At 44.0% G+C, this 27,299-nt stretch overlaps 2 protein-coding genes across 4 annotated transcripts in view; one reads left to right on the top strand and one right to left on the bottom strand.

Annotated features, from left to right (window-relative positions):
- LOC110492019 (nck-associated protein 5-like) overlaps positions 1–18,382 on the top strand; it is a 52,062-nt gene extending 33,680 nt beyond the window's left edge. For both annotated transcript variants that reach the window (XM_021565973.2, XM_021565972.2), the window contains exons 7-13: positions 127–2,811; positions 3,000–3,412; positions 3,575–3,713; positions 13,720–13,795; positions 16,012–16,305; positions 16,553–16,701; positions 16,935–18,382. In XM_021565973.2, coding sequence (XP_021421648.2) covers positions 127–2,811; positions 3,000–3,412; positions 3,575–3,713; positions 13,720–13,795; positions 16,012–16,305; positions 16,553–16,701; positions 16,935–17,198 — 4,020 coding nt within the window. In that variant the 3' untranslated portion in view covers positions 17,199–18,382. The remainder of the gene's footprint in view (positions 1–126; positions 2,812–2,999; positions 3,413–3,574; positions 3,714–13,719; positions 13,796–16,011; positions 16,306–16,552; positions 16,702–16,934) is intronic.
- A 77-nt stretch (positions 18,383–18,459) lies between these two features.
- LOC110492021 (probable Bax inhibitor 1) lies at positions 18,460–27,117 on the bottom strand. 2 transcript variants are annotated; one of them, XM_021565975.2, is made up of 10 exons: positions 25,512–27,117; positions 22,535–22,622; positions 22,336–22,444; positions 22,082–22,202; positions 21,889–21,937; positions 21,695–21,792; positions 19,841–19,920; positions 19,599–19,699; positions 19,394–19,469; positions 18,715–19,276 (listed from the first exon to the last, which is right to left on the bottom strand). In XM_021565975.2, the coding sequence occupies exons 2-10, from the start codon at positions 22,588–22,590 to the stop codon at positions 19,253–19,255; spliced, it is 714 nt and encodes a 237-aa protein (XP_021421650.1). In that variant the 5' UTR covers positions 22,591–22,622; positions 25,512–27,117; the 3' UTR covers positions 18,715–19,252. The 2 variants fall into 2 exon arrangements, 1 of the variants encoding a protein (XP_021421650.1); XR_002468936.2 differs by lacking the exons at positions 21,889–21,937; positions 25,512–27,117 and having other exon boundaries at positions 18,460–19,276; positions 21,695–21,831.
- Positions 27,118–27,299: the final 182 nt, after the last annotated feature.

Here is a 27,299-nt window from a genome sequence, read left to right as displayed (position 1 = left end):
AGTCTGGTGGAAGTGCTATTGAAAGAAATGATTTGAATCTTGTTTATAACCTTTGTTTTAACCAATTTAGTTATTGAGAACACGTTCACTCCTATAATAACAACCTGACAATATTTCTCTCAACAGGGAAATGGGTTCCACCGCACACTGCCACAGGCCCCAGCAACTCCCCCCCGAGGCCCAGCCGCATCCATGGAGGCCCTGTCCCCATTCTTCAAGAAGAAAGCACACATCCTGGAGGTCCTACGCAAGATGGAGGAGACCGACCCCCTCAAGTTCCACCCCTCGGCAGGCAGCGTTTCCTTCTGTGACTACAGCCAGGTTCTGATGTCCACGGAGGCTGTGCTGGCTGCTGGAGACCTGTGTCAGAAGCACCAGGCACGCTGCCGCTGCTCCTGCTCAGACTCTGACAGCACGCAACACCAACAGCGCGTCGATGGTGAAGGGCGGTTATGTCCTACTCACTGCAAGAGGAGCACAGACAGTCCGGTTAAATGTAACCATATTTGCACTCCGAAGCCTAATCCAACGCCGAACCACGTCAAAGGCACACCCACCACAGCTGCTCTTAGTGAGTTCCACACCAAGAGCACATCAGTGGAGAAACACCAGACAATGAATGACCACCAGCAACCAGCGGGTCCCAACTCTTACTTGTCAGTCACAAGTGTAGATCAGACTAGTCCAGCCAATCGGTGCCCAGAGGCAGCGATAAAGACAGGGCAGGTCCAGGGCACAGAGGAAGAGGACTGTCTTAAAGGAAAATCTGAAGACAGCGGTAGTTTGTTTACCTCCCAGCTGCCTGTCCCTGGAGTGAAGGACAACCCTCAGATTGCATACTGTGAGCTGGAAACCAATGGGTTTCTCCTCTCCTCCAATGACAGTGATAATGTTTTGAGTGATGTAGTTATTCCAGAGAAAGACAGTGGCCCAGCAGAGGAGGGAGCTCTCTCAGGGAGAGCCAATGTGGCCTTCAGCCCCATCCCCTCCTCCTGCCTCATCGACGTCAAAGCTGCTGCGATCAACTCCCCGTCCAGGATCCTAAAGTTTATAAAGATCCCCACGATGGCAGAGAGGACCCAGGCAGCGGCCAGTCCTGTCCGCCTGAGTCCACAGCTCACCCGCACCTCCAAGATCCCCTGCCGTACCAATAACTATGAGGTGTACCACTCCCCCGTCCCCTCACGCAGAGCCACCACCACAGAGAGGACCAGGCACCCTCCTCCACCCGCCAGGTCAGAGTCCTACCCAGCCACCACACACTCAGCCTCAGCCCCCACCTCCCCGCCACAGCCTGAGGATGCCTGCTCCCCTCCAGCCAAGGAACTTTGCTACAGCAGCCTCTCGGTCCCCAAGGCAAGCTGTGTGGTCCCCAAGCCACTGGCCCCTGGCACATCACAGACACCCAGGGCCTCTCCTCAGAAGGTCCCGTACTATGAGAATGTTTTGGAACTCTCCACCTCGGCTCAGCTGGAAGAATCCAAGGTCCCAGAGAACGTAAACACATCATTTTCCTCTCATACCAACACAGATAGTGACAGGAAGCTAGTGAATCCACTACTACAGAAAGATAATGTCCGTAGTCTCCAGCTGCAGCATTTCTCCCCTGCCTCGGACTCCTCCTCCTCCTCATCTTCCTCATCTTCTTCATCCTCGTCCGATCAGGATGTGAACACAGAGAGCCCAGTCTGGCACGGCCACCACAGTCTGCCCAACCCCTCTGCCCTCAGAGCAGCGCAGTTTCAGGGGAGCCCTGCTCACTACGCCAGCATGAAAGACAGAGGATCGCAGGACCAGGACACTAGAGAAACCACCATGCAGAACTCTGATCTCTCCCAGTCCCAGCCTCCAGCTCTCCCAGCCAAGAGACATGATCCCTCATCCATTCCCAAGAGGCCTTCTCGGGTAGCAGGGCCAGGGAGGCAGCCAGCCGAGTCTAGTCACACATTCAAAGACAGGTTGGCTGCACTTGGCAAGCTGAGGAGCTCTGAGGATTTACAAGTCAATGTGCTGCTGCCAGTAGACAAGCCAGACCCTCATAGTGATGAGAGTATAGTCACTTTTAACGATGACAGGAGTAAGACAGCGGAGAGGCCTGTGGATCATAATTTAGAGGAGCAGAGGCACTCAAAATATACAGACTCTTTGGATGGTAAGCCTAAAGGTATTCTTGGTAGTGTTGCTTTGATGTTCCCTGGTGCTTGTCAGTCCTATGATCCAGCAGCTAAGTCTCTTCTCTCTGGCTCTTCAGTCGCTAAGGCAGAGCTGGAGACGCTCTCATCCAGAGTGGGTGTGACTAATACAGACAGCCCCAAAGGTAAACTGGGCCTCCCATCCCCAAACACGGACTCTCCCGTGGTTCCACACAACGTGAAATGCCCAGCTTCTCTGAACCTGTCTTACCAGGGTAAACAACCTGCACCCAGCATCCCTCAGAGCAGCAACAGCCCCAACAAAGTCCTGCCTAAGTCCCCGTCTAAACCCTGCCAGGCTCCCTCACCCTCAGCTGTCAGTAGAGGTGGAGCTGGGAAACCCACCCTGGATGCCCCGGCGCTGACGCCACGCTACTCATCCAAGTCCGAGGACAGGAGCAAGCTCAACGCAAACAGGAAGAGAAACACCACAGCGCACGGAGACAGCTTTCCTCCCCCAAGGCCAACGTCAGGCACGCAGCAGGAGGAGGAGAGGCACCTTGTCCCCATTGTTCCCGGCCCCACCCCCGGCCCGACGTCAGCCATGGAAGAGAAGGTGATGAAGGGTATTGAGGAGAACATGCTGAAACTGGCAGAGCAGGACCGAGACAGAGGACAGGTATTGATTGTTGTTTTCTCTAACTGTGTTGTAGTGTTGAGTCGTAAGGTGTTATTATCAAATCAAATCAAATTTTATTTGTCACATACACATGGTTAGCAGATGTTAGTGCGAGTGTAGCGAAATATTTTATCAAGTATTTCAGAGTGTTTGCTGTCATCAATTTGATAAATAAACACTTTGGACAGGTCACCGAGGTGAAACAGAAAGGCTCCAATGGCATCGCAAGCTGGTTCGGCCTGAAGAAGAGCAAACTCCCAGCTCTGAGCCGCAAACCAGACATACCCCCTAAAGTCAAAGACGAAAAGAAGGGTGGAGAGTGGAGGCTGAACATCCCTTCCAAGATGGCGGGGTCTAAGTCTAAAGGAGATGGGGTGGGGGTGGAGAGCCTGAATATCTCTATGCTGATGGAGAAGGCAGAGGGTCTGAGGAGAGCTCTGGAGGAGGAGAGAGCCTACATGAACGGGGTCGAGGGGGTTGGGATAGACCGCTCTGGGAGGGGTCACTCCTGTGAGGTGGTGATGGACCAATCACAGGGCCAGCTGGCTGTTATGTACCGGGGAGCACGCTCAGACAATTTCATGCAGCAGTTACTGAACAGGTGAGGAAATGATAGAAGCAAGCACTGTTGGATTCTATGTATAAGCCAGTTAAGCTTGATCTGATTTTGTGAAAAGTGAATTTTGTGCTTAGGTGAAAATATCAGTTGTATTGTGTTGCCTTTCCTTTAATAAACCGATTCCGTTATCTGGTGTGACTGTAGGGTGGATGGGAAGGACTTCAGTGGCATCAGTGTGGCTCAGAGACGCCTCTCCTTTGACTGTAAGACTTCCAGACCGTTCAGCAGCCACAATACTGACAGCATCATCAGCCACACCGCCAACAGAGAGGACATGCAGAAGGTAGGCTGCAGCTGAGTTACAATGAGTATTCATTAGGGGTTCACAGCAAAGGTATTGTTATTGTCTGAATTTTTTTTCTTATTTTTTCCTTGACATGGTCAAATAACTCAAGCATTTAAAAAAATATATATAGATAATTTGATACACAGAAACTGGAGCCCACTTTGTGTGTAGGCGTCTTTCTTCATGCCGAACAACTTTGCTTCAAGGACCTATCAGGTCCATCATTCTGGAAATTGGGAAAAACCTTTGAAAAACCTATTCCCATTCCCATGAACCATAATAACACGATGTGTAGGCCCATGGTACAGCTCTTAACTTAGTTTGAGGAAGAACGAAGGGATTGGTGATAAGAGTGGGCTACCTTATTTCTCAGAATTAATTGCCAGTTCCTTATATAATTGTGTTTTAAGCTTGTTGCACATTTATCAAACACAGACTAGACAGCTAGTATAACAATGAATTAGGTGGTACCCCAATGCTGTGTGTGACCAACTGAGCATTCATTTTCCAGAATCAATGTTCATTGACACTCTCAGTAGTGTCTGCTCGGCGTGCAATTTGAGTAGTTGAGACATAAAAAGAGTATTGTTAGAAGAGTGAACATATCCTCTATTACAGTAAAATTATGTCTCAATGTGTTTGTGTCCATATGACCAATTCTGTTGGACCAAATCTTAAATACAAATAGCGAGTTGAAACTGCATTGTTAGAGAGGAAGATGTGGTCTATCATCTTTGTTGGCGTGAGAGGCTGGAGGGTCAGTAATACAGGGCAGCGTCAATCAGGGACAGAACGGCAAGAAACAGGAGATAGAGGTTTAATCCTAGACACATGAAACGTAGGATGTATACAAAGGGTGTGGGGCAACAGAAGATAAACAGCAGAGGGGCTAAGAATATTTGAGATGGGGAAAGGGCCAATAAAACGGGGGGGGAAGTTTACGGGACTCCACCCGGAGGGGTAGATCCCAAGTGGGCAGCCCAAGACGGTAGTGGGTAGCAGGGGTCCGGTGGCAGTCCGCCTGTTACCGATACTTGGAGGTGATCTTGAGAAGAGTGGGCCGGGCTCTCTTCTAGGTACGGCGACAACGGCGGACGAACATCTGGGCTGAGGGTATGTTGACCTCTTCCTCAGGGAAGAGTGGGGGCTGATATCCCAGGGAACACTCGAAAGGCGAGAGACCAGTGGCCAAGCAGGGAAAGGTGTTGCGGGCGTATTCCACCCACACTAGTTGCTGATTCCAGGGGGTGGGGTGGGCAGAGACGAGGCAACGAAGAGCCGTCTCCAGGTCCTCGCTCCGACTGGCCGTTAGACGGGGTGAAAACCAGAGGGCAGGCTGGCCGACGACCCAATGAGGGTGCAGATCGCCTTCCAGAAACTGAGGACCACGATCGCAGACAATGTCCACCGGAAGTCCATGGATCCGGAAGATGTGCTGCACCATGAGCTGGGCCGTCTCCTTGGCTGAGGGTAACTTGGGAAGGGGAATGAAATGGGAAACTTTGGAAAACCTATCCACCACTGTAAGGATTGTGGTGTTGCCATCTGATGGAGGGAGACCAGTGACGAAGTCCAGGGATATATGAGACAAGAGGTAGGGAGGATGGTCTCGGGGTCCGACGGTGTAGCAGCTGGTCTATAGAAGCATGAGACATTCTTGGACCCCGGGTGGTAGGAAATCGTGAATTGAACAGAGTGAAAAGCAGGGCACATCAAGCTTGCCTAGAGTTGAGGCGGTGTGGAGATATTCCAGGTTCTTGTGATCAGTGTACACTACGAATGGATGTTCCGCCCCCTCTAACCAGTGCCTCCACTCCTCCAACACCATCTTGGCCGCGAGTAGTTCTCGATTTCCCACATCGTAGTTCCTCTCTTCAGGGTTAAGACGATGGGAAAGGAAAACGCAGGGATGCAACTTTTGGTCATTGGCAAAACGCTGGGACAGAACACTCTAAAGTCTGAGGCAAGCTGATGGGACGGGTCCGGATGGGTTAAAATGGGAGCTGTAATAAACCAATGCTTGAGGTTCGAGAACGCCCAGTCAGCTGCTGGAGACCACGTGAATGGAACTTTGGGAGAGGTGAGTGCTGAGAGGGGGGAAGCCAGGGTGCTGTAACCCCGGATGAAGCGGCGGTAGAAATGAACAAACCACAGGAAATGTTGCAGTTGTACTCTGGATGTGAGTTGAGGCCAATCCATCACCTCTCTCACCTTGTCAGAGTCCAGCTGAATATTTCCAGCAGCAATGACGTACCCTAGGAAGGAGATGGAATTCACATTTTTCTGATTTAACAAAAAGCTCTCGTCGGCCCCAGAGTCAATGAGCACCCGGAGACATTTGGACTGGTCACCCCACAACAGAATAGCATGGAGAGGGGTGCGAGTAATGGAAGAAGGGAAACTTCCTCTACGGCTAACCAGCATACTCATACCTGCTTGATGACCCTGGTCTTTTAATGGACAGGTAGATATGTAATGTCCTGCAGTTCCACAATACAGACAGCTCTCGGTGCTCAGTCTGCGTAAGTGTTCAGCAGGAGAAAATCTGGCCCTGCCAAGTTGCATGGGCTCCGGAGGAAGCGAGTCGATAGCCCTCGGTGATTCCCGTGGGAACTCGGGTGACATCGGATTCTCCCGGGTACTTCCGGGATTCCTCGGAGGTGCACCTTGGACGGGCGAGTGTGACAGGGAGCAGACTATTGCAGTCAAGGCTATGAGAGAGTCAAGGGTCCATGGGAAGCTCCCGGGCTGCGAGCTCGTCTTTGACTACCTCTGATAATCCATTCAGGAACGTGTCGAAAAGAGCTTACGGGTTCCAGGCATTCTCAACGGCCAAAGTGCGAAAACCTACTGCATAGTCTGCCACACTATGGGAGTCTTGGCGCAGATGCTTACGAGCAGCCTCTCTCCCGGACAACAGAGAATCGAACACCTTTCTAACCTCTGCCACAAACTCCTCCAGACTGAGGCAAATGGTGGATTGTTGCTCCCACACTGCCGTAGCCCAGGCGAGAGCCCTCCCAGACATCAGCGTCATCAAGTATGCTATTCTCGAGCGATCTGAGGGAAACGAAGAGGGCTCCAGCTCAAAGATGAGAGAACACTGGGAGAGAAACGCCAGGCAGGATCCTGGATCTCCAACGTAGCGCTGCGGAGGAGGTAAGCAGGGTTCTCTGGAAGCCGGGCTAGATTGGGGAGTAGCACCACTGGTAGCGGGGGGTTACTGTAGTGGCTTGCTGCTTAGTAGATAACCCGCGGAATTGCTCCAGCACTGAGTTGAAACCCTGGTCATGGCATTCCGTGTCTTCCAATGGTGGCTCCTTGTAGACAGACAGCGTTGCGGGGCTGGTAGGATTCTGCTGGGTAAGTCATGGCCAGTTCGTACTCTCACGACTCAGGATATGACCCAGATACAGACACAGGAGGTAGATGATTCAGTTCTCAGATAATTTATTATAACACGGGGAGCAGGCAAAGGGCAGGTCAAGGACAAAAAGAGGTTTGCAAACAGATCAGAGTCCGACAGGTACAGGACGGCAGGCTCAGGGTCAGGGCAGGCAGAATAATCAGAACGGGGAGGACTAGAAAACAGAAACTTCAAAGACTGGAAAACTGCAAAAAGCGCTGGTAAAACTTGGCAAGACAAGATGAACTGGCAACAGACAAACAGAACACGCAGGTATAAATGCACAGAGGATAATGGGGAAAATTGGAGACACCTGGTGGGAGGTGGAGACAAGCACAAGACAGGTGAAAAAGATCAGGGTGAGACAGCTTGTCACAGCCTTCCCGCATTTGGGACAATGACTCCCATTGTTAGAGCGGAGACGTGAATCTCGTCATTATATCGACATCTCTGGTGTAAATAGGAAGGTGCACAAAGAGGAGCGAAGGAGACAAGACCAAAAATACAACATGAGAAAAAGCGGACACAAAACCTACATTCTTGCGATACAGGCAATTGGAATATTGCGCAAAAAAAAACATACATTTGAATTAATTTGATATATCGCTCAGCTCTAGCTCAATGGGTGGTGACATGTCTGTGGCATTTTCAGCTTCCAGGAATTGTGTACAGATCCTTGCGCCATTATTATCGTGCTGAATGGGCCTTAGGATCTCGTCACGGTATCTCAGGGCATTCAAATTGCCATCGATAAAATGGAATTGTGTTTGTGGTCCGTAGCTTATGCCTGCCCATATAACGCCACCGCCACCATGGGGCACTCTGTTCACAACGTTGACATCAGCACACCGCTCGCCCACAAAACGCCATACATGCTGTCTGACATCTGCCCGGTACAGTTGAAATTGGGATTTGTCTGTGAAGAGCGCACTCTGAATCAGGTGAACAAGTTCTGGGCAACAAAAAAAATTGTGAAACCTCTGGGGTTCCCTTAGCCCAGTGGTCCTCAAACCTCTCCTAACCTAACCAGGTAAAACTTCGGACCCAAGTTGGAGGGAATAACAAAGTAATAAATCAGCTGTAAAACGGTTTTATCTGGGACAAGATTAAAAAATAATAATAGTTATCGACAACAGCTGTGATTGGATAATAGAACTAAGAGGGCTGAGTTTGCTTTCTGCAGGGTTGCATCGTGTAGGCCTTTGCATCTGTAATTAAAAAGTTACTCGCACAGTGGTCTAAGGCACTGCATCTCAGTGTTAGAGGCGTCACTACAGATCCTGGTTCGATTCCAGGCTGTATCACAACCGGCCGTGATTGGGAGTCCCATAGGGCGGCGCACAGTTGGCCCAGCGTCATCTGGGTAGGTCGTCATTGTAAATGAGAATTTGTTCTTAACTGACTTCCCTAGTTAAATAAAGGTTAAATAAAATAAATAAAAATGTCATCACTATTGTGTTGATTAATTCCAGTCAATAATTTTGAATTGATAAGGTCTAGGTAGCCTAGCCACCTGAAGTTTGAATGCAAACCAAATTTGATCACATTCACATTTTCTCTTAACACAAATGGCTATAAATACATTACATAGCTTAGACTATAAATGCATTACATAGCTTAGGCTAGAAGTAAATGACGTTACCTCTTCTTTTCCCTTGGTCAGAGGGGATCAGCGTGCATAGGCGTCTCTAGGCTACCTGCAACTGTGGTTGTTATCAGTAACATACAGTTGATCAGACTGAAGCACAGATTAATTGTGCACAAGTTGACAAGTCATGAGGCAAATCAGTCTAAACAATAGTACTTTTCCCTCTTTTCAACGCTTTTGTGTCAATATTTTTTTATTAAACTGAATCAAAAGTGTTGGAAAATTCCAGCTCGCCACAGCCGGTGGCCCTGCTGTACTGATCTCTGCAACGTGGATAGATGGAAATTGCCACGTAATGCTACAAATGAAGAAACATATCCTATGTTCTACTATTTTCTAAATCCAAGTTAGTGTCTCAAAATTTGGACTTAGTATCTTGAAATTCTGACCTAGCATGTCGAAATTTAGAGATAGTATGTCGAAATTTTGACTTAGTATTTTGGCATTTTTAGATAGTATTGGCATTAAGAAATGGTGGTGGGAATTGGCTTCCATAGGTGTCAGTAAACATCAGAAAAAAAAGTGATTTAATTGTTGCCAGCAGCACAGTTAGTCACTAATCCTCCAGATAACATGAACAGCTTAACCAACTCTGCTAGGGTGAGTGAAATGGTCAGTGAAGTGTTCTCTAATTTGTTTCTGGAAGTAACTAGCAAGCTAGCCAGCTTTAGCCAGTTAGCTTGGGTGCTTGACTGCCGTTGTGAGGAAAGCTCGGATCAACCCTACTCCTTGGCCAGAGCGTCCAGTGTCCAGCAAAACTCTCTGAATTTACGAACAGACAATCTGACAACGCTCTGAGTTTACGAACAACCCAGAGCGCACTCTGACACACGAGGCAATTTACAAATGCACCCTTAGTTGTCGATCAAATGGGCAGGCAGGCAGGCAAGTTCCCATTCAGTTGTCAAAATGTGGTTTGGGACCAATGATGTGTATAAACCCTGGATGACTGACAGGGGTGCTGTATAGAAATCTTGGCAGTCCTGAAATGTAAAAAATATATTTTGGAAGCTATAGAAATGCATTTATTAATGTCGACATCCGTTTTTGACACATTCAGTCTATTAGACACCGTAATGCATACTTTTAAATTATACTATGTGAGCTAAACATAAAAAATAAATAATAATAATAAACATTTTCCTGAAAGCATTTTTTTAGAGAGTATGAATGTTACTGTCCCCACAACAACAAAAATTAAATTGTGTAATTCCATTCATTCCCGTGGAGGACTGATCCTACTAGGGAGTGCCAATATGGCCGACCGGTGGTTTCGAAGACTCTCAATGGCCAATAAATAGCATCTGCAATCTAGGGTTCATGTAAATTATTGGTTCTAATTTTTTATTATTTTTGACATTTTATTTCGCCTTTATTTAACCAGGTAGGCTAGTTGAGAACAAGTTCTCATTTACAACTGTGACCTGGCTAAGATAAAGAAAAGCAGTGCGACACAAACAAGAGTTACACATGGAATAAACAAACGTACAGTCAATAACACAATAGAAAAGTCAATATACAGTGTGTGCAAATGTAGAAGATTAGGGAGGTAAGGCAATAAATAGGCCATAGTGGCGAAATAATTACAATTTAGCAATTCAACACTGGATTAATGAGTGAACCATACACTAGATGACCAGTAGGGGGTTTTGTGTTAAAGCCACTGTGCCTCCTTTCCTTCAAAGGTATTTTGGAAGATATAGAAATGCATTTATTAATGTCTACATTTGTTTTTGCCACCTGTATTCTATTACAGACACCTTAGTGCATACTTTTAAATTATTATGTGAGCTAAACATACAAACATATGTTTTTATATATTTTTTTAAAATCCTTAAAGTAATAATTCATTGAGATGACTAATTTTACTGTCCCCACTACAACAACAAAAATACTTAAATACGTGTAATTTTGTCCTTGGAACATTCATACTGAACAAAAATAGAAACGCAACATGCAACAATTTCAAAGATTTTGCTGAGTTACAGTTCATATAAGGAAATCAGTCAATTTAAATAAAATCATTAGGCCCTAATCTATGGATTTCACATGACTGGGCAGGGGTTCAGCCATGGGTGGCTGAAAGACATACATTCTCCTCATTTATTTCAGCTAATGAAACATGGGACCAGCACCTTACATGTTGTGTTTACATTTTTGTTCAGTGTAATTTAAATACTGTTGAATTCCTATGGATGACTGTGCCTACTGGAGAGTGCCAATATGGCCGACAGGTAGTTTCAAAGCCTCTCAATGGCCAATACATAGCATTCGCAATCCAGGGTTTATATACACTGCTCAAAAAAATAAAGGGAACACTTAAACAACACAATGTAACTCCAAGTCAATCACACTGTCCACTTAGGAAGCAACACTGATTGACAATAAATTTCACATGCTGTTGTGCAAATGGAATAGACAACAGGTGGAAATTATAGGCAATTAGCAAGACACCCCCAATAAAGGAGTGGTTCTGCAGGTGGGGACCACAGACCACTTCTCAGTTCCTATGCTTCCTGACTGATGTTTTGGTCACTTTTGAATGCTGGCGGTGCTTTCACTCTAGTGGTAGCATGAGACGGAGTCTACAACCCACACAAGTGGCTCAGGTAGTGCAGCTCATCCAGGATGGCACATCAATGCGAGCTGTGGCAAGAAGGTTTACTGTGTCTGTCAGCGTAGTGTCCAGAGCATGGAGGCGCTACCAGGAGACAGGCCAGTACATCAGGAGACGTGGAGGAGGCCGTAGGAGGGCAACAACCCAGCAGCAGGACCGCTACCTCCGCCTTTGTGCAAGGAGGAGCACTGCCAGAGCCCTGCAAAATGACCTCCAGCATGCCACAAATGTGCATGTGTCTGCTCAAACGGTCAGAAACAGACTCCATGAGGGTGGTATGACGGCCCGATGTCCACAGGTGGGGGTTGTGCTTACATCCCAACACCGTGCAGGACGTTTGGCATTTGCCAGAGAACACCAAGATTGGCAAATTCGCCACTGGCGCCCTGTGCTCTTCACAGATGAAAGCAGGTTCACACTGAGCACGTGACCGAGTCTGGAGACGCCGTGGAGAACGTTCTGCTGCCTGCAACATCCTCTAGCATGACCGGTTTGGCGGTGGGTGAGTCATGGTGTGGGGTGGCATTTCTTTGGGGGGCCGCACAGCCCTCCATGTGCTCGCCAGAGGTAGCCTGACTGCCATTAGGTACCGAGATGAGATCCTCAGACCCCTTGTGAGACCATATGCTGGTGCGGTTGGCCCTGGGATCCTCCTAATGCAAGACAATGCTAGACCTCATGTGGCTGGAGTGTGTCAGCAGTTCCTGCAAGAGGAAGGCATTGATGCTATGGACTGGCCTGCCCGTTCCCCAGACCTGAATCCAATTGAGCACATCTGGGACATCATGTCTCACTCCATCCACCAACGCCACGTTGCACCACAGACTGTCTAGGAGTTGGCGGATGCTTTAGTCCAGGTTTGGGAGGAGATCCCTCAGGAGACCATTCGCCACCTCATCAGGATCATGCCCAGGCATTGTAGGGAGGTCATACAGGCACATGGAGGCCACACACACTACTGAGCCTCATTTTGAGTTGTTTTAAGGACATTACATCAAAGTTGGATCAGCCTGTAGTGTGGTTTTCCACTTTTAATTTTGAGTGTGACTCCAAATCCAGACCTCCATCGGTTGATAAATTTGATTTCCATTGATAATTTTTGTTTGATTTTGTTGTCAGCACATTCAACTATGTAAAGAAAAAAGTATTTAATAAGAATATTTAATTCATTCAGATCTAGGATGTGTTATTTTAGTGTTCCCTTTATTTTTTTGAGCAGTGTACATCATTAGTTGGGACAAGCATGCATTGGCAGGCAATCTGCAGAAGGAAGAGTAGGCTACTATTCTCCATCGTTTATCAGTGCAATTTTGACGGCCAACTAGCTGAAAAACATTTGAGAGGGTTTATCTAATATTCCCTTGTTTATTTTAAGATCATCTCACTCTGGCTAGCATTAGTTGTGGATATTGTTGTTGTTGATGTGCATAACTGAGGGAGAGAGCCTACCTTTTCATGGTTGTTTGATCAATAGGACTGTAAAATTCCCAAATGTAAGAGGACTATCTTGGTATTTACTGTACATATTTTCAGAAATCCATTCAGGTGTATTTTTTGGCTTTTGAAGAATGTGTTCTAATGATCTAAAGCTGCGCTGTTGAAAATGGCTTATTTGCATAAAGGCTTACTGTAGCTCTGATTGGCTATAACGCACCGGTCTGCATAGACTCCTGTCCAGGACGACAGATGTTTTTATTCGGTTTTATTTACTGCAGTGTCTATTAATTGTCCAAGCGACACGGCCACTTTCCCACTCTACAGAATTTTCACAAATACCTTACTCTACCTCATTCCCAAACATTCTATGAATTTATGAAAATGTGAAAATTACAAAACATGTTTTTTTAAAGGTGTCATTCTTCCTGGGGGTGTATATGAACAGATTTTAATCTGATTTAATGTTGCTAAAATGCTGTCAGTTCCACTTGAACTTAGTTTGAGAAAAGCTAAAAGGATTAGTCAAAAGTTGACCAATCAAAGATCTGACTTTACATGTCCATTTAAACCACTGTTAATCCACTCCACAGTTGCCTATCAACTTGAAACTTGGCATCTCTATCATGGTCGTCCCTAAGATGAACCACACTGAATTTGGTATTGATGTCTCCAACAACAAGGAAACTATTAACAACTCATTCTTGCATAGGTCACGCTAATGCTCAAAAAACTGATCTTGATCCTGTGAACCCCATTCATTGTTGCTCAAGGTTGTATTTGTTACTTTATTATGTGTGGCTTATGTTATTATGTGATTATTGTTGTGTGTACTATGTATGTTTTTTTGGCTGTTATTTCACTTAATTAACTCTGTTTCTGTTTTTTCTTTACTCAGGGTTCAGAACATCTGATAAGCAACGTCCCCTCAGATGAGAATTTAGCGGACCTAGTTCACTACCCGCCCTTTGCAGGTAGGAAAATGGTCTGCTCACAATCCTTGTTGATGGAGGGATCCAGTCTTGCTTGTATTTAGTTCATCCTTACACTTTACATAATCAAAACAGAGAATATTTTACATTTCATAATTGCCTTTGGTACATACAGTTGAAGTCGGAAGTTTACATACACTTTGGTTGGAGTCATTAAAACAAATTTTTCGGGCCTCCCGGGTGGCGCAGTGGTTAAGGGCGCTGTACTGCAGCGCCAGCTGTGCCACTAGAGACCCTGGCTCTGTCGTAACCGGCCGCGACAGGAAGGACCTTGGGGCGATGCACAATTGGCCTAGCGTCGTCCGGGTTAGGGAGGGTTTGGCCGGTAGGGAAATCCTTGTCTCATCGCGCACCAGCGACTCCTGTGGCGGACCGGGCGCAGTGCCAGGTGCGGCTGTCTTCCGTGTTGGATGGCGCTGTGTTAAGAAGCATTGCGGCTTGGTTGGGTTGTGTATCGGAGGACGCATGACTTTCAACCTTCGTCTCTCCCGAGCCCGTACGGGAGTTGTAGCGATGAGACAAGAAATTGGGGAGAAAAAGGAGTTAAATGTAAAAAAAAATTTAAGTTTTTCAAACCACTCCACAAATTTCTTGTTAACAAACTATAGTTTTGGCAAATCGGTTAGGACATTTACTTTGTGCGTGACACAAGTCATTTTTCCAACAATTGTTTACAGACAATTCTAGTGGTTCAGAAGTGGTTCAGAAGTTTACATACACTAAGTTGACTGTGCCTTTAAACAGCTTGGAAAATTCCAGAAAATGATGACATGGCTTTAGAAGCTTCTGATAGGCTAATTGACATCATTTGAGTAAATTGGAGGTGTACCTGTGGATGTATTTCAAGGCCTACCTTCAAACTCAATGCCTCTTTGCTTGACCTCAAAGGAAAATCAAAAGAAATCAACCAAGAGCTTAGAAAAAAAATTGTAGGCCTCCAATTTCCAAACTCCTGAAGGTACCACGTTCATCTGTACAAACAATAGTACGCAAGTATTAACACCATGGGACCACGCAGCCGTCATACCGCTCAGGAAGGAGACACGTTCTGTCTCCTAGAGATGAACATACTTTAGAGCGAAAAGTGCAAATCAATCCCAGAACATCAGCAAAGGACCTTGTGAAGATGCTGGAGGAAACAGGTGCAAAAGTATCTATATCCACAGTAAAACAAGTCCTATATCGACATAACCTGAAAGGCCGCTCAGCAAGGAAGAAGCCACTGCTCCAAAACCGCCATAAAAAAGCCAGACTACGGTTTGCAACTGCACATGGGGACAAAGATCGTACTTTGTGTAGAAATGTCCTCTGGTCTGATGAAACAAAAATAGCTCTGTTTGGCCATAATGTCCATCGTTATGTTTGGAGGATAAAGGGGGAGGCTTGCAAGCCGAAGAACACCACCCCAACCGTGAAGCACGGGGGTGGCAGCATCATGTTGTGGGGGTGCTTTGCTGCAGGAGGGACTGGTGCACTTCACAAACTAGATGGCATCATGAGGTAGGAAAATTGTTGATATATTGAAGCAACATCTCAAGACATCAGTCAGGAAGTTAAAGCTTAGTCGCAAATGGGTCTTCCAAATGGACAATGACCCCAAGCATACTTCCAAAGTTGTGTCAAAATGGCTTAAGGACAACAAAGTCAAGGTATTGGAGTGGCCATCACAAAACCCTGACCTCAATCCCATAGAAAATGTGTGGGCAGAACTGAAAAGGTGTGTGCGAGCAGGGAGGCCTACAAACCTGACTGTTACATCAGCTTTGTCAGGAGGAATGGGCCAAAATACACCCAACTTATTGTGGAAAGCTTGTGGAAGGCTACCTGAAACGTTTGACCCAAGTTAAACAATTTAAAGGCAATGCTACCAAATACTAATTGAGTGTATGTAAACTTCTGACCCACTGGGAATGTGATGAAAGAATTAAAAGCTGAAATAAATAATTCTCTCTACTATTATTCTGACATTTAACATTCTTAAAATAAAGTGGTGATCCTAAGACAGGGAATTTTTTACTATAATTAAATGTCAGGAGTTGTGGAAAATTGAGTTTAAATGTATTTGGCTAAGGTGTATGTAAACTACCGACTTCAACTGTAGGAGCTATTAACTGAAAATGACAACATGGACATTTATCAAAATGTAACAAGTACAATTCCTCTCCTCTCTCTCTCTACCTTCTCCCCTCTCCTACTAGCTTCAGGAGCCTCCACTTACACACTAGACAGTGGCATTGGAACGTTCCCTCTGCCTGACTACAGTAGTGGGGCAGCAGGAAGAAGCCTGTCTAAGATGAGGGGGGCTGGAGCTGAGCATGGCTCCTCTGGTTCCCCAGGGAGGGTAGGAAGGAGGGCTAGGACCCTGGACAGAGAACCCTCATCCCTGGAGCAGTGCTATCAACCTCACAGAGAGATGACCACCCCGGTACTGTACGGGTCTGTACTGGAGGGGAAAGGCATGAACAGACAGACAGCTGGGGTCATTCATGAAGGTACAGTAGTGAGAAATATACATCACAATTCATAATATCAAATACATTATCACTGTATGTAATATGAAATATATCACAATACACTATATTAAATATTCAATACTCAAAAACAAACATATCATCATAAGGGTATAGCAATCTGATGATTTGGTATAGGAAAAATGTTAATGAGTTTTATACAATAACCATGTGCTTTATGTATGCCCTGTTTCATTTAAGACTCAAATGTATTTTGTAACCTTTGCAGACAAAGAAGCCTATGGAGCTCACATGCTGTCCCCCCACTCAAAGACCTGGACATTCCCCAACCTGAAGTCCGCTGCAGGGCCCACTGAGGTGTACCTGGCCATGGAGGAAGAGGTGGAGACTGCCCCCTATGGATCCCCATTCAGAGGGGTGAGTTGAAAACATGACAATAATGTCAGACTAACTATTTTCAATTTGAAATATGTGAATTCTTTACAATGATGTGCTCATGAATAATTTAGAATAGGATTATTAAAAATGAATTGTGGATTTGTGACATTTGTGAACTTTTTACAAATGACTATCTCTCTCTTCCCTCCCTCCTTCTCTCCCCCCTCCTCTCTCTCTCCTCTCTCCACTCCTCTTCCGCCTCCTCCTTATAGAAGGCCTGTGGTCCCTCTGTCTCTCGTAACATGGACCCCAGCAGTCTGCCGGTGCCGGCCCAGACAGGGTTGAGCCGACGTGGGAAGATCCGCAGTACGCCCAGTGCCCCAGAGATGGGCCTTGGCCGGGAGACAGGCCTAGAGCTGGTGAGGGAGAGGCCTGAGGAAGCCCTCTCCCCCAGCCGACCCCAGGTCCTAGAGACCCCTGAGTCACTCAGTGACTCGCTCTACGACAGCCTCTCTTCCTGTGGTAGCCAGGGATGACAGGGGGAGGCAGAGAGACAGGTGCTTTGCAGATCTTACTGCGGTGCTGACTGACGCACCTTAATAGAACATGGGATATGGACTGTGCTAAGATATACCCTTTTCACACTATCGTGTCAACCCGAATCACATTGGACTGGCTCGACTATTTCCTTTTCACATTGTCCTTTCCAGAATGGTTTCAGCTTCTATGGTGGATGCGTAACCAAGCCAGCCGGATACAACTTGGTTCGACCCAGCTTGGTTTGGCTCAGTATTGTGAAAAGGGTACAAGTGGCACTGGCCACCTTTAGAAGAATATGGATAAGGACTGTGATAAGATGGTCCCCTTAGGACTTACATGTATGCTTTCTCACCAGCTATGTTGCAAGGTTAACTGGAAAGAAAAACCTCTCCTCAGGATAACTACAACCCAAAGGATATAGACTATTCAGAATATCACTGTTTTATGACGGGAGGTAATTGGAAAGAACACACTCCGCTAACCAAAATAGTTACTTAAATCATTTTAGGATTATGAAATATCCGGACAAGATGACAATATCAAACATTCTCAGTCTTTGTTGAAATTGAATATGCCTTGTTCAATCTTACGCTGACCCTCACCAAAAGATCTTACTATATTTATTATAGACTACAGAGCGCTGAACACCCTGACCATGCAAGTACTTACCAATATGTCCTTCTCAGTTCAGACAATGTACTTATTCCGTTATCTTGAGCTCTTAAAAAAAATGAATGTTAATGTTTGTGATTTTTCGCTATTGAATAAATACATTACAATTTTGAAGTATAAAATGATTTGTTGATGGTGTTGTTCAGATTATGTCTCTGTAACTGCCAAGAAAGCTTGTCAGAATATGTTTTTAGTTTAGCTCACCATTCTTTGAAGGTAATAGACGCCAGCAATAATATTGTGAAAAAGAGATGTGGCTACATTATTGTCCAATTAATATGTATTTGTATTATTTATTTTCATGTTAAATCAACTCCACATAATTTGGGTAATTGTCCATTTTTTTGTAATATTGTGTAAATGCAGTCACCTGGCTAAAATAGATTCTTGTTTTAACGCTGGATGTCAATCTTGAACAGCCAAGATGTCAACATACTTTAAAAAATGTTTTTATGATTATTTCTTGTGTTCTCACTGAAGCACAAATAAATACAAGAAAATTGCACCATATACTTTGCAATTGAAATGTGTATCAGCATGTTTGCGTGCATGTACTGCAATGAAAAACAGGCATTTAGTTAAGTATTTTTAAATGTATTTAAATAAAATGTATCAAATTAGATTATCATAATTACACTTATGAAATGTGTTTTTCACAGTATACAGATGATCAAAACGTGAAAGAAAATACAATTTGGCACAAATCTTGCGAGAGAATGCATCGGCAGTTGGTTCATCTATTCTACAGCCTTGACCAGTCCTTTTTGTGCCGCAAAAGCTCACCAGTCTGACCATAAAGTGCACTAAATCTTCATGAAAAGATCATCTGAATTACCAAAACGGTACCAAGAGATTGTTTATAAGGTTATTCTTCAAGGTAGCATACATATGTGGAGCAGGAGACAATAATAGAGAAAGCTCTTAAGGAGTGGTGCTCAAGACTATCACAGGTCATGTCAGTCACATAACTTTCTATAAATTAAAACAAAAACGAATGCGGGGAATAGCACTGACAACGAACCAAAATATTATGACTTAAAATACAACAATGATTCATCTCCAAAAGCTCAAAACAGTCAGCTGAAAAATCTTGGCAAAAAGAATTCACAGTTCTGCGAACGAACGTAGGCCTTCATAGAACAACCACTCTCCCTACAGGACAAGCATCATCACTGCAGCAGTAGCTTAAAATACAGCCTTTTATCGTAACCTCCTTTTGCAAGCTCAAAACAAAGCAAATAAACAATATACCATAAGTTAACAAAGATTGACAAATAGTAAAAGCACCAATAGCATTGCAGACCAGAGGCTTTGTTGCTGGTTCTGTTCCTTCTCACAGATCATTTTTTATTTGAAACTTCAATTGGATTTCTTCCATCTACTTCTTTTCTTTCTTCTTGTCCTGAAAATATAAAATATCACAATTTGCATATTGTGAAATGTGCTTACATGAGGGAAAAGTCAATTATATGATAGATTCATATTTTGTCTGTAAAAAAAAAAAAAATACAAAAATTACCTTCTCATTCATGGCAAGAAGAATCATGAGTTTTCTGAAAATGGCCACAAAGTCGAGGAACAGGTCCACGCAATGCCTTTCAAAAGACAGAAAAACATTTACTTCATTGCAATTACTTTATATATTATTTTCCCATTCTAATACATCAGCAAAGTAAAAAGCTTTACTACGACTGATTATTTGGTGAAATGTTGAAAAGACTCACCAGACGTAGTCCTTGTCTCCGTTCTCGGCTTTCTCAATGATGAGCTGAGTGTCGAACAGAACAAAGCCACACATAATGACCAGCCCCATGTACATGTGAGCCTGTTAGTGAAGAGAAGAGCTATGTTACACCTGGGTCACCTTGCTGAGACCTCACAATTATACTACACACTTCCAATGTATGAGTGGAATCACTTCACATCCAAGTCCCGAGAGAGATAGATCTATAAATATTTAGGCTACCTTGAAGAGTATTGCTGATCCAAAGAACATGTTCAACACAGACACAAGGAACAAGATGGACAATCCAGACATCAGAGTCCCTGAGAAGACAACAAAGAACACATCACATCAAATCAAAGTAGTAAATCGCATGGTAAAAAAATATGTATATACAGTGTATGTACAGTGCATTCTGAAAGTATTCAGACCCCTTGAATGTTTACACATTTTGTTACGTTACAGCCTTATTCTAAAATTTATTAAATTGTTTTTCCCCCCCTCATCAAACGACACAAAATACCCCATAATTTCAAAGCAAAAACAGGTTTAAACATTTTAGCAAATTTATTTTAAAAACTTAAATATCACATTTACATAAGTATTAAGACCCTTTACTCAATACTTTGTTGCAGCACCTTTGGCACCAATTACAGCCTCAAGTCTTCTTTGGTATGATACGACAAGCTTAGAACCCCTGTATTTGGGGAGTTTATCCCATTTCTCCTCAAGCTCTATCACGTTGGATGGGGAGCCTCGCAGCATAGCTATTTTCAGGTCTCTCCAGAGATTTTCGATCAGGTTCAAGTCCGGGCTCTGGCTGGGCCACTCAAGCACATTCAGAGACTTGTCCCGAAGCCATACCTGCCTTATTTTGGCTGTGTGCTTAGGGTCGTCCTGTTGGAAGGTAAACCTTTGCCCCAGTCTGACATCCTGAGTGCTCTGGAGCAGGTTTTCATCAAGGACCTCTCTGCACTTTGCTCCGTTTATCTTTACCTTAATCCTGACTAGTCTCCCAGTCCGTGCCGCTGAAAAACATCCCCAAAGCATGATGCTGTCACCACCATACTTATACCATAAGGATGGTGCCAGGTTTCCTTCAGACGTGACACTTGGCATTCAGGCCAAAGAGTTCAATCTTGGTTTCGTCAGACCTGAGAATCTTGTGTATCATGGTCTGAGAGTCCTTTAGGTGCCTTTTGGCAAACTCCAAGTGGGCTGTCATGTACCTTTCACTGAGGAGTGGCTTCCGTCTGGCCACTCTACCATTAAGGCCTGATTGCTGGAGTGCTGCAGAGATGGTTGTCCTTCTGGAAGGTTCTCCCATCTCCACAGAGGAACTCTGAAGCTCTGTCAGAGTGACCATCAGGTTCTTGGTTACCTCCCTGACCAAGTTCCTTCTCCCCCAATTGCTCAGTTTGGCTGGGCGGCTAGCTCTAGGAAGAGTCTTGGTGATTCCAAACTTCTTCCATTTAAGAATGATGGAGGCCACTGTGTTCTTGGGGACCTTCAATGCTGCAGACATTTTTTGGTACCCTTCCCCAGATCTGTGCTTTGACATTATCCTGTCTCGGAGCTCTACGGACAATTCCTTCGACCTCATGGCTTGTTTTTTTTCTCTGACAAGCACTGTCAAATGGACCTTAGACAGGTGTGTGTGCCTTTCCAAATCATGTCCAATCAATTTAATTTACCACAGGTGGACTCCAATCAAGTTGTAGAAACATCAAGGATGATCAATGGAAACAGGATGAACCAGAGCTCAATTTTGAGTCTCATAGCAAAGGGTCTGAATAGTTATGTAAATAAGGTGTTTCTGTTTTTTGTTTGTTTTTTTCAACATTTCTAAAAACCTGTTTTCTTTTGTCATTATTGTGTGTAGATTACTGAGGGAAATTCAATCAATTTTAGAATAACACTAACGTAACAAAATGTGGAAAAAGGTGTCTGAATACTTTCCCGAATGAACTGTATATATCTTGACTAAATTGACATAAATTCTGTGAAATAGGTGAATGACTTATGCTCCTGAAGAGCAAAAGGGTTTATGTTAAGTGAGTTAACTAGGCTACTGAATAGTGTAGAACATCTTTGTACCTCCCAGGTAGAGGTAGCTCCTACGCTTGGCGTACAGAGCACTGAGAGTGAAGCAGATGAAGATGATGGAGGTTCCGAGGAAGGCTGTCACAATGACGCTAGAGAGACCAGATAGGCAAAGACACGTTCTCTTGACTCTTCAATTGAAAAACAAACAGACTTAAGAAATGATTTCCAACAATATTCAATAGCACCTTGGGTTAATGTTAATGACAAAATCCATTGCCGGTCCAAGACCAACACCTGGTGAGAAAGAAAAAGTCAATTTGACTGACTAGGCATATTGGCCATAGTGTTCTTCAATCAATATTGAGTTTTTGTTCTAATTATACTGAGATATTACAGTCAAGAATAGTCAAAGATTGCTGTCTAGAGCCCTGAGTTTACCTGTGAAGAAAGCAAACCCTGCAAGGATAGCCAGTCTATTCTTCTCTGTCTCCGAGTTGTGTGGCGTCATGGACAACCAAACCATCATGCCCAGGGAACACAGAAGTGACAGCAAACCACCCTAAAGGAATATGATAAAGCCAGTAGTATTTTTGATTAGATATCGCTTCACCATTGACTAACATCTATCTGTTAGTTACTCTCTGTTAGCCAATGTTTGTCTATTATTATGGGGTGGTGTGCTTACTGTTTACCTGAAAGAGCCGTGTGACAACATGGACATAGGAGCCTGCTGCAGCCACGAACATGCACACTGCCAAGCTGGAGTAGACATTCTTCAGGTGTAACTGGGTAGAGTGGGAACTGGGGGAAACAACATTGAGTTAACCATGTCAGTAACTTACAAACAGAGCAGTATTATTTGCATTGGAAACTTGATTTAGGTCTGCTTACATTTGGGAGAACTTGAAGAGAGCATGAAATCTGATGCTGTGGTGAAATATGTTCATATTGAGGCAGGATTCTGAGATCTGAGACAGATCTAAAAACAAGTCAAAGTTATTGTGTTGATGGTGGAAATGACATAGATTGATGTAGCTGACGTTACCAATGATTCTTGACTGTAGCTATCCGTGCTGTAGCCGGGCAATTCCATAGTAAGGGAATTACACTGAAACTCCGATTTTTTTTAATGCCAAACAAACACAATTGATTTCAAAAAGTTTACCAAACCATATGCACAATGACTACATTGAACAATTTGCACAGTAAACAGAGCAGCCAACTCTCCCACATCACGCCACACCTCATATCTCACGCATTGAAAAGTACTGCATTTATTTTCTTAATTAGTCCATTGAATACGTTTCAACTGTGCTCCAAATCGTTTTGAAATCGTAGCATCTGCGCCTGCAATTTAACATTGTGAGCGGTGTTACCATTGTCCTGGTTTACCACAGCACTGTTAACCGTTGCACAATGAAGCATATGATTGGTCTAGTTATGTAAGGGATCAGGGGGATTGGGTGCGCGTTTTAAAGAAACGTCCCTCAACATTAGTAGAGTGGCGCTGAATGGAGAGAGAGAGAGAGAACGGTATCGGGTGACTTTATAAAACTGGAAATAGAGCAGCACAGTAGCGCTGTTTTATGTTGTCAACACAATTAGGTTGCTGTTACTCCCGTCCATATTGCAGAATGCAGCCTTTTGACAGCATGTACTAAAATCGATTTAATCCACACTTGCATTTTCTTTTAGGCTGTGACAACGAAAAGGCAGCAGACAGACCTACAGTATGTTTTAGCAGGGAAGTTTGGTAGAGGGATCTGAACTATGAAAATATTTTAGTCAAACAGATTGTGAACCCAAAAGTGTAAATTTGATTCTAGAAGGGGGACAATAAATAGAAAAATAATTTGGTTAGGTGTTAAGGGCAGATTTATGTAATCTTGTTTTCATTAGTTTTTATTATCTATTTACTTTATTTAGTCTGATCAGTGGTACAATTCTTCTGCTTAACAATGGGCTAAAATATAGGGTAATTAGTGTGCTTGTTAGCAAAACACTACTGTTATTCCACACACGGGTTTTATCATTCCACTTCTTCATTATTTTTCCAGTGTAATCACATATTTGAAATCTGATATGCCTAATTGTCTTTGAAAATTAATTATATCAGGCTATGTATTTTTGCAGCCCTTTATGGATATTTTTGAACGGTCCAGGCCTAAAATATAAATGTTGAACATTTTAGTATTTGTGCACATGCTAGGCAGAGATGGTAGGGGGATTCACATCATATTTTGTCTATGTAGAGTAAGATGATGGCAAGGATCTTCAACTAGTTTGCATAAACTACCTGAATATCACTGCATCGCAGCACTAGCTGTGCCACCAGAGACTCTGGGTTCACGCCCAGGCTCTGTCGCAGCCGGCCGCGACCGGGAGGTCCGTGGGGCGACGCACAATTGGCCTAGCGTCGTCTGGGTTAGGGAGGGTTTGGCCGGTATGGATTTCCTTGTCTCATCGCGCACCAGCGACTCCTGTGGCGGGCCGGGCGCAGTGCGCGCTAACCAAGGTCGCCAGGTACACGGTGTTTCCTCCGACACATTGGTGCGGCTGGCTTCCAGGTTGGAGGCGCGCTGGGTTAAGGAGCAGTGCGGCTTGGTTGGGTTGTGTTTCGGAGGACGCATGGCTTTCGGACCTTCGTCTCTCCCGAGCCCGTACGGGAGTTGTAGCGATGAGACAAGATAGTAATTACTAACAACAATTGGATACCACAAAATTGGGGAGAAATGGGGGTAAACATTTTTTTTTTTTTTATATAATAAAAAAATTTAAAAATACGATTTTAAAAAACTACCTGAATATTCATTAGATTATCCTTGAAGGTTGGGTGATTGAGAAATGAATTGTTAGAACAAGAACATTTTCAAACACTCAGCTTGGGAAACATAGATCAAGGGTGGCCAACACTCCTGAATTGCATGCAGGGTTTACCCAGATTACAAAATGTTTGTGTCCTTACCTTGAAAACAATATATGGAGAAGGAAACTGAAATATATGATTTGGTTACCCACTGCCATCAAGCATTAATATTAGTATTTCCTGAGCAGAGCCTTTGAGTAGTGGTAAAACTCCCCAGCATGTGCCCCATACAACTTTCCACAACAGGAATCAATCCCTGCTTCCAAGCTTCCCACTGTTTCTCCCATTTGCCAGTCTCTCCATCAAATGATATTACTGTCTTAATAGTGTCAAACCACTTCAAAATTATTATTTTTAAATTAGACTTTCAATTTCATCCCCCCAAAATCTCAAAGTAACAAAGTTGTCAAATGTTCAAAGCATCCTGAATACACCTGACCTGTGGTTTTTAATAGCCACTCTGGTCATAGGCCTAAGTCATGTCAAAATAAATATAATTGCAGGAAATTAGCTTTAAAAAAATTCAATTTTCCTGGGGGAGAACCCCCAGACTCCCAATCTAGGAGTTGTGCCATGGGAAATTCAATTCATATAGCAAATCTCAACACAAGCTTTCTTCAAAAGTTAGCAGCCCTGAATAAATAATAACAATACAAATATTTACAGGAAAAAAAATGTACCGTAATTATGTTGCCAATCTCTGCCAGTTTGATTATGTAACCAAACTTTGTATCTGCACAGTTCTTCTTGTAAATGTGTTTTTGTCAAATGTTCGGAGGAAATTGTTAAAAGTAGTCTTCGTGCATAAAGTTGTATGGTTTGTTAAACTTTGAAACCAATGGTTTTTATTAGTAATTTTTTAAGTTAAAAATCTAAGTCCGTTAACGTTACCATGGAATTGTCCAGCTACGTCGTTAATTTAATGTTATTCTAGCTAGCTTGAATTTAAACTCAAATACTAACTAATACATAATTAAACGTTATAACGAAGAAAATACATACCTAGATAGCTTTATTTCTTGTATTTTATTTGTCTCTACTTTTAATTTTCTTCCTTGTTTACTAATTGTAGCTACGTGTCAATCGATTTGAGTCTCAACGTAGCAACATCATCACGTAGCAACAATTCTTCAATAGTGCACGCCGCCACCAACTGTACTGGTAATGAACCGAATAAAAAACTAAAATAATAATATAATAATCATCCTCATCATACAAAAGACGAAAACGTCGCTAATCCGTTGTTGTTATTTGTCCCCTGATTGCCATAGCTCATGGTTCCTTCTACTAAGGCTACACTCGTAAAAAAAAAACACTACCCCATTCCACTACTTTGACCACGACACCGGCCTGAGAGGACAGGACATCACAACTCAACACACCCTGTAACACTTCTGAAGTCAAATATCGTATACCCAAATGCTTCTCTGCACCACAACATCTATTTTCTCTGATTTACATTCAATTTATGCGGTACAGTTGATAACCATAGCTAAAAAGCCAACCTTACTGAAGCACATATCACTCGTTGACCTATCCCTCTATGCTGGCACAGATCCACTAATCACAGGCATCCTCTCAGGACCCTTGAACCATCCTCCTCTACTTTCTTCACTGCCTCAGCATACCGCACCTGCACTACTCTGACTCTGGCCACCTCCACCTGTCTCTCGCACCAGACGGACACTTCCCCACCCCTACAGTTGACACACAACTTTATCCAACGAAACTACACAATCCTCTGTCCCGTGTACTTCTGCACAATTCCCACATCTTGAAAATGTCCTCCTACATACTGCTGTTACGACTTTAAATGGTGCACCTGAAACAGCGCAGTGGATTTAACACAAAAGCCCTAACAGGATAACTGATATCCTAAGATGACTTTGTCGAGTAAAGACTCAAAACTCAAAAGGACTGACAGCGACTCCTGTTTCACCACCGGAACTGCGTCGCACCAAATACGGCGGTCGTCACAAACACCAGGAAATCTTCGACTTCAATTGCTCCACCTCCACACTTAACGCTACCCCAGAAAACACTAATTTCAATGGTGCCATGTTCCTAAGAGCAAAGCGAGATAACATATATTGACCCAAGTTGCGTGACACGGAGAGCCCACTCCCTCTGGTCAGAAGAAACACAAACAAATATCACAAGTCTACTACAGGTTGCCTTCACTGATTCAACTGCACCCAACTAATTTCCCACCAAAAATGGATACGCCAAAAGGCAAGGATCCACTATCGCAAAGAAAAATCCTTCCTACTGGACCCGATACTTCTTTATCATGCTCGGGCTCCGAGCTCTTCATCACACCTTCCACTTCACTTAACTCGCCCTCATTCACTTCCATTTCACCTCCAGAACTCGGTCTGGCGCACGGCTCGCTGTTTGAACTTGACACCAATCTTCTTCAACACTCCATCTCCATTTTTGACGCCATCTTCCTCAAATTCAGCTCCGACCTCTTCTTCATCTTCTTCCTCATTTCCCCCCTCCCATTCCTCCTAAGAAATCGACCTTTCTGTGTCCGTCCCAATATTCCACTCATCCCAACATTGCTTGCGGCCCACACTCATCTCGACACCAGCCTTGAAGCTGTCCCTCGGCGTCCGGAGCTATAGCAATAGCAAGCGTACATGCTTGTTTTCTCTCGCTGTCACCCAAAGACTTTGCTTATTTCGTAGCAAAAAAATATGTACATTTCTGTATATTATATGCCTCAAATCCAATGGGACGGACATATGTTTTAAATTTGTAATACAAAACATTTCACAATCTCTACAA

This window comes from Oncorhynchus mykiss, chromosome 16 (assembly GCF_013265735.2).
Source record: "Oncorhynchus mykiss isolate Arlee chromosome 16, USDA_OmykA_1.1, whole genome shotgun sequence".
In the NCBI taxonomy this organism is placed as follows: Eukaryota; Metazoa; Chordata; class Actinopteri; order Salmoniformes; family Salmonidae; genus Oncorhynchus; species Oncorhynchus mykiss.
This window is presented reverse-complemented; position numbering and strand designations above follow the sequence as displayed.

What these genes read in the sequence shown, in the direction of transcription:
- LOC110492021 (XM_021565975.2), bottom strand. Translation starts at nt 22,590, where the DNA reads ATGAACATATTTCACCACAGCATCAGATTTCATGCTCTCTTCAAGTTC. An exon ending in CTCTTCAAGTTCTCCCAAAT is followed by an intron (nt 22,445 to 22,534) that starts GTAAGCAGACCT and finishes TGTTTCCCCCAG; the next exon opens with TTCCCACTCTACCCAGTTAC. An exon ending in GATCAGCAATACTCTTCAAG is followed by an intron (nt 19,700 to 19,840) that starts GTAGCCTAAATA and finishes CTTCACTAACAG; the next exon opens with GCTCACATGTACATGGGGCT.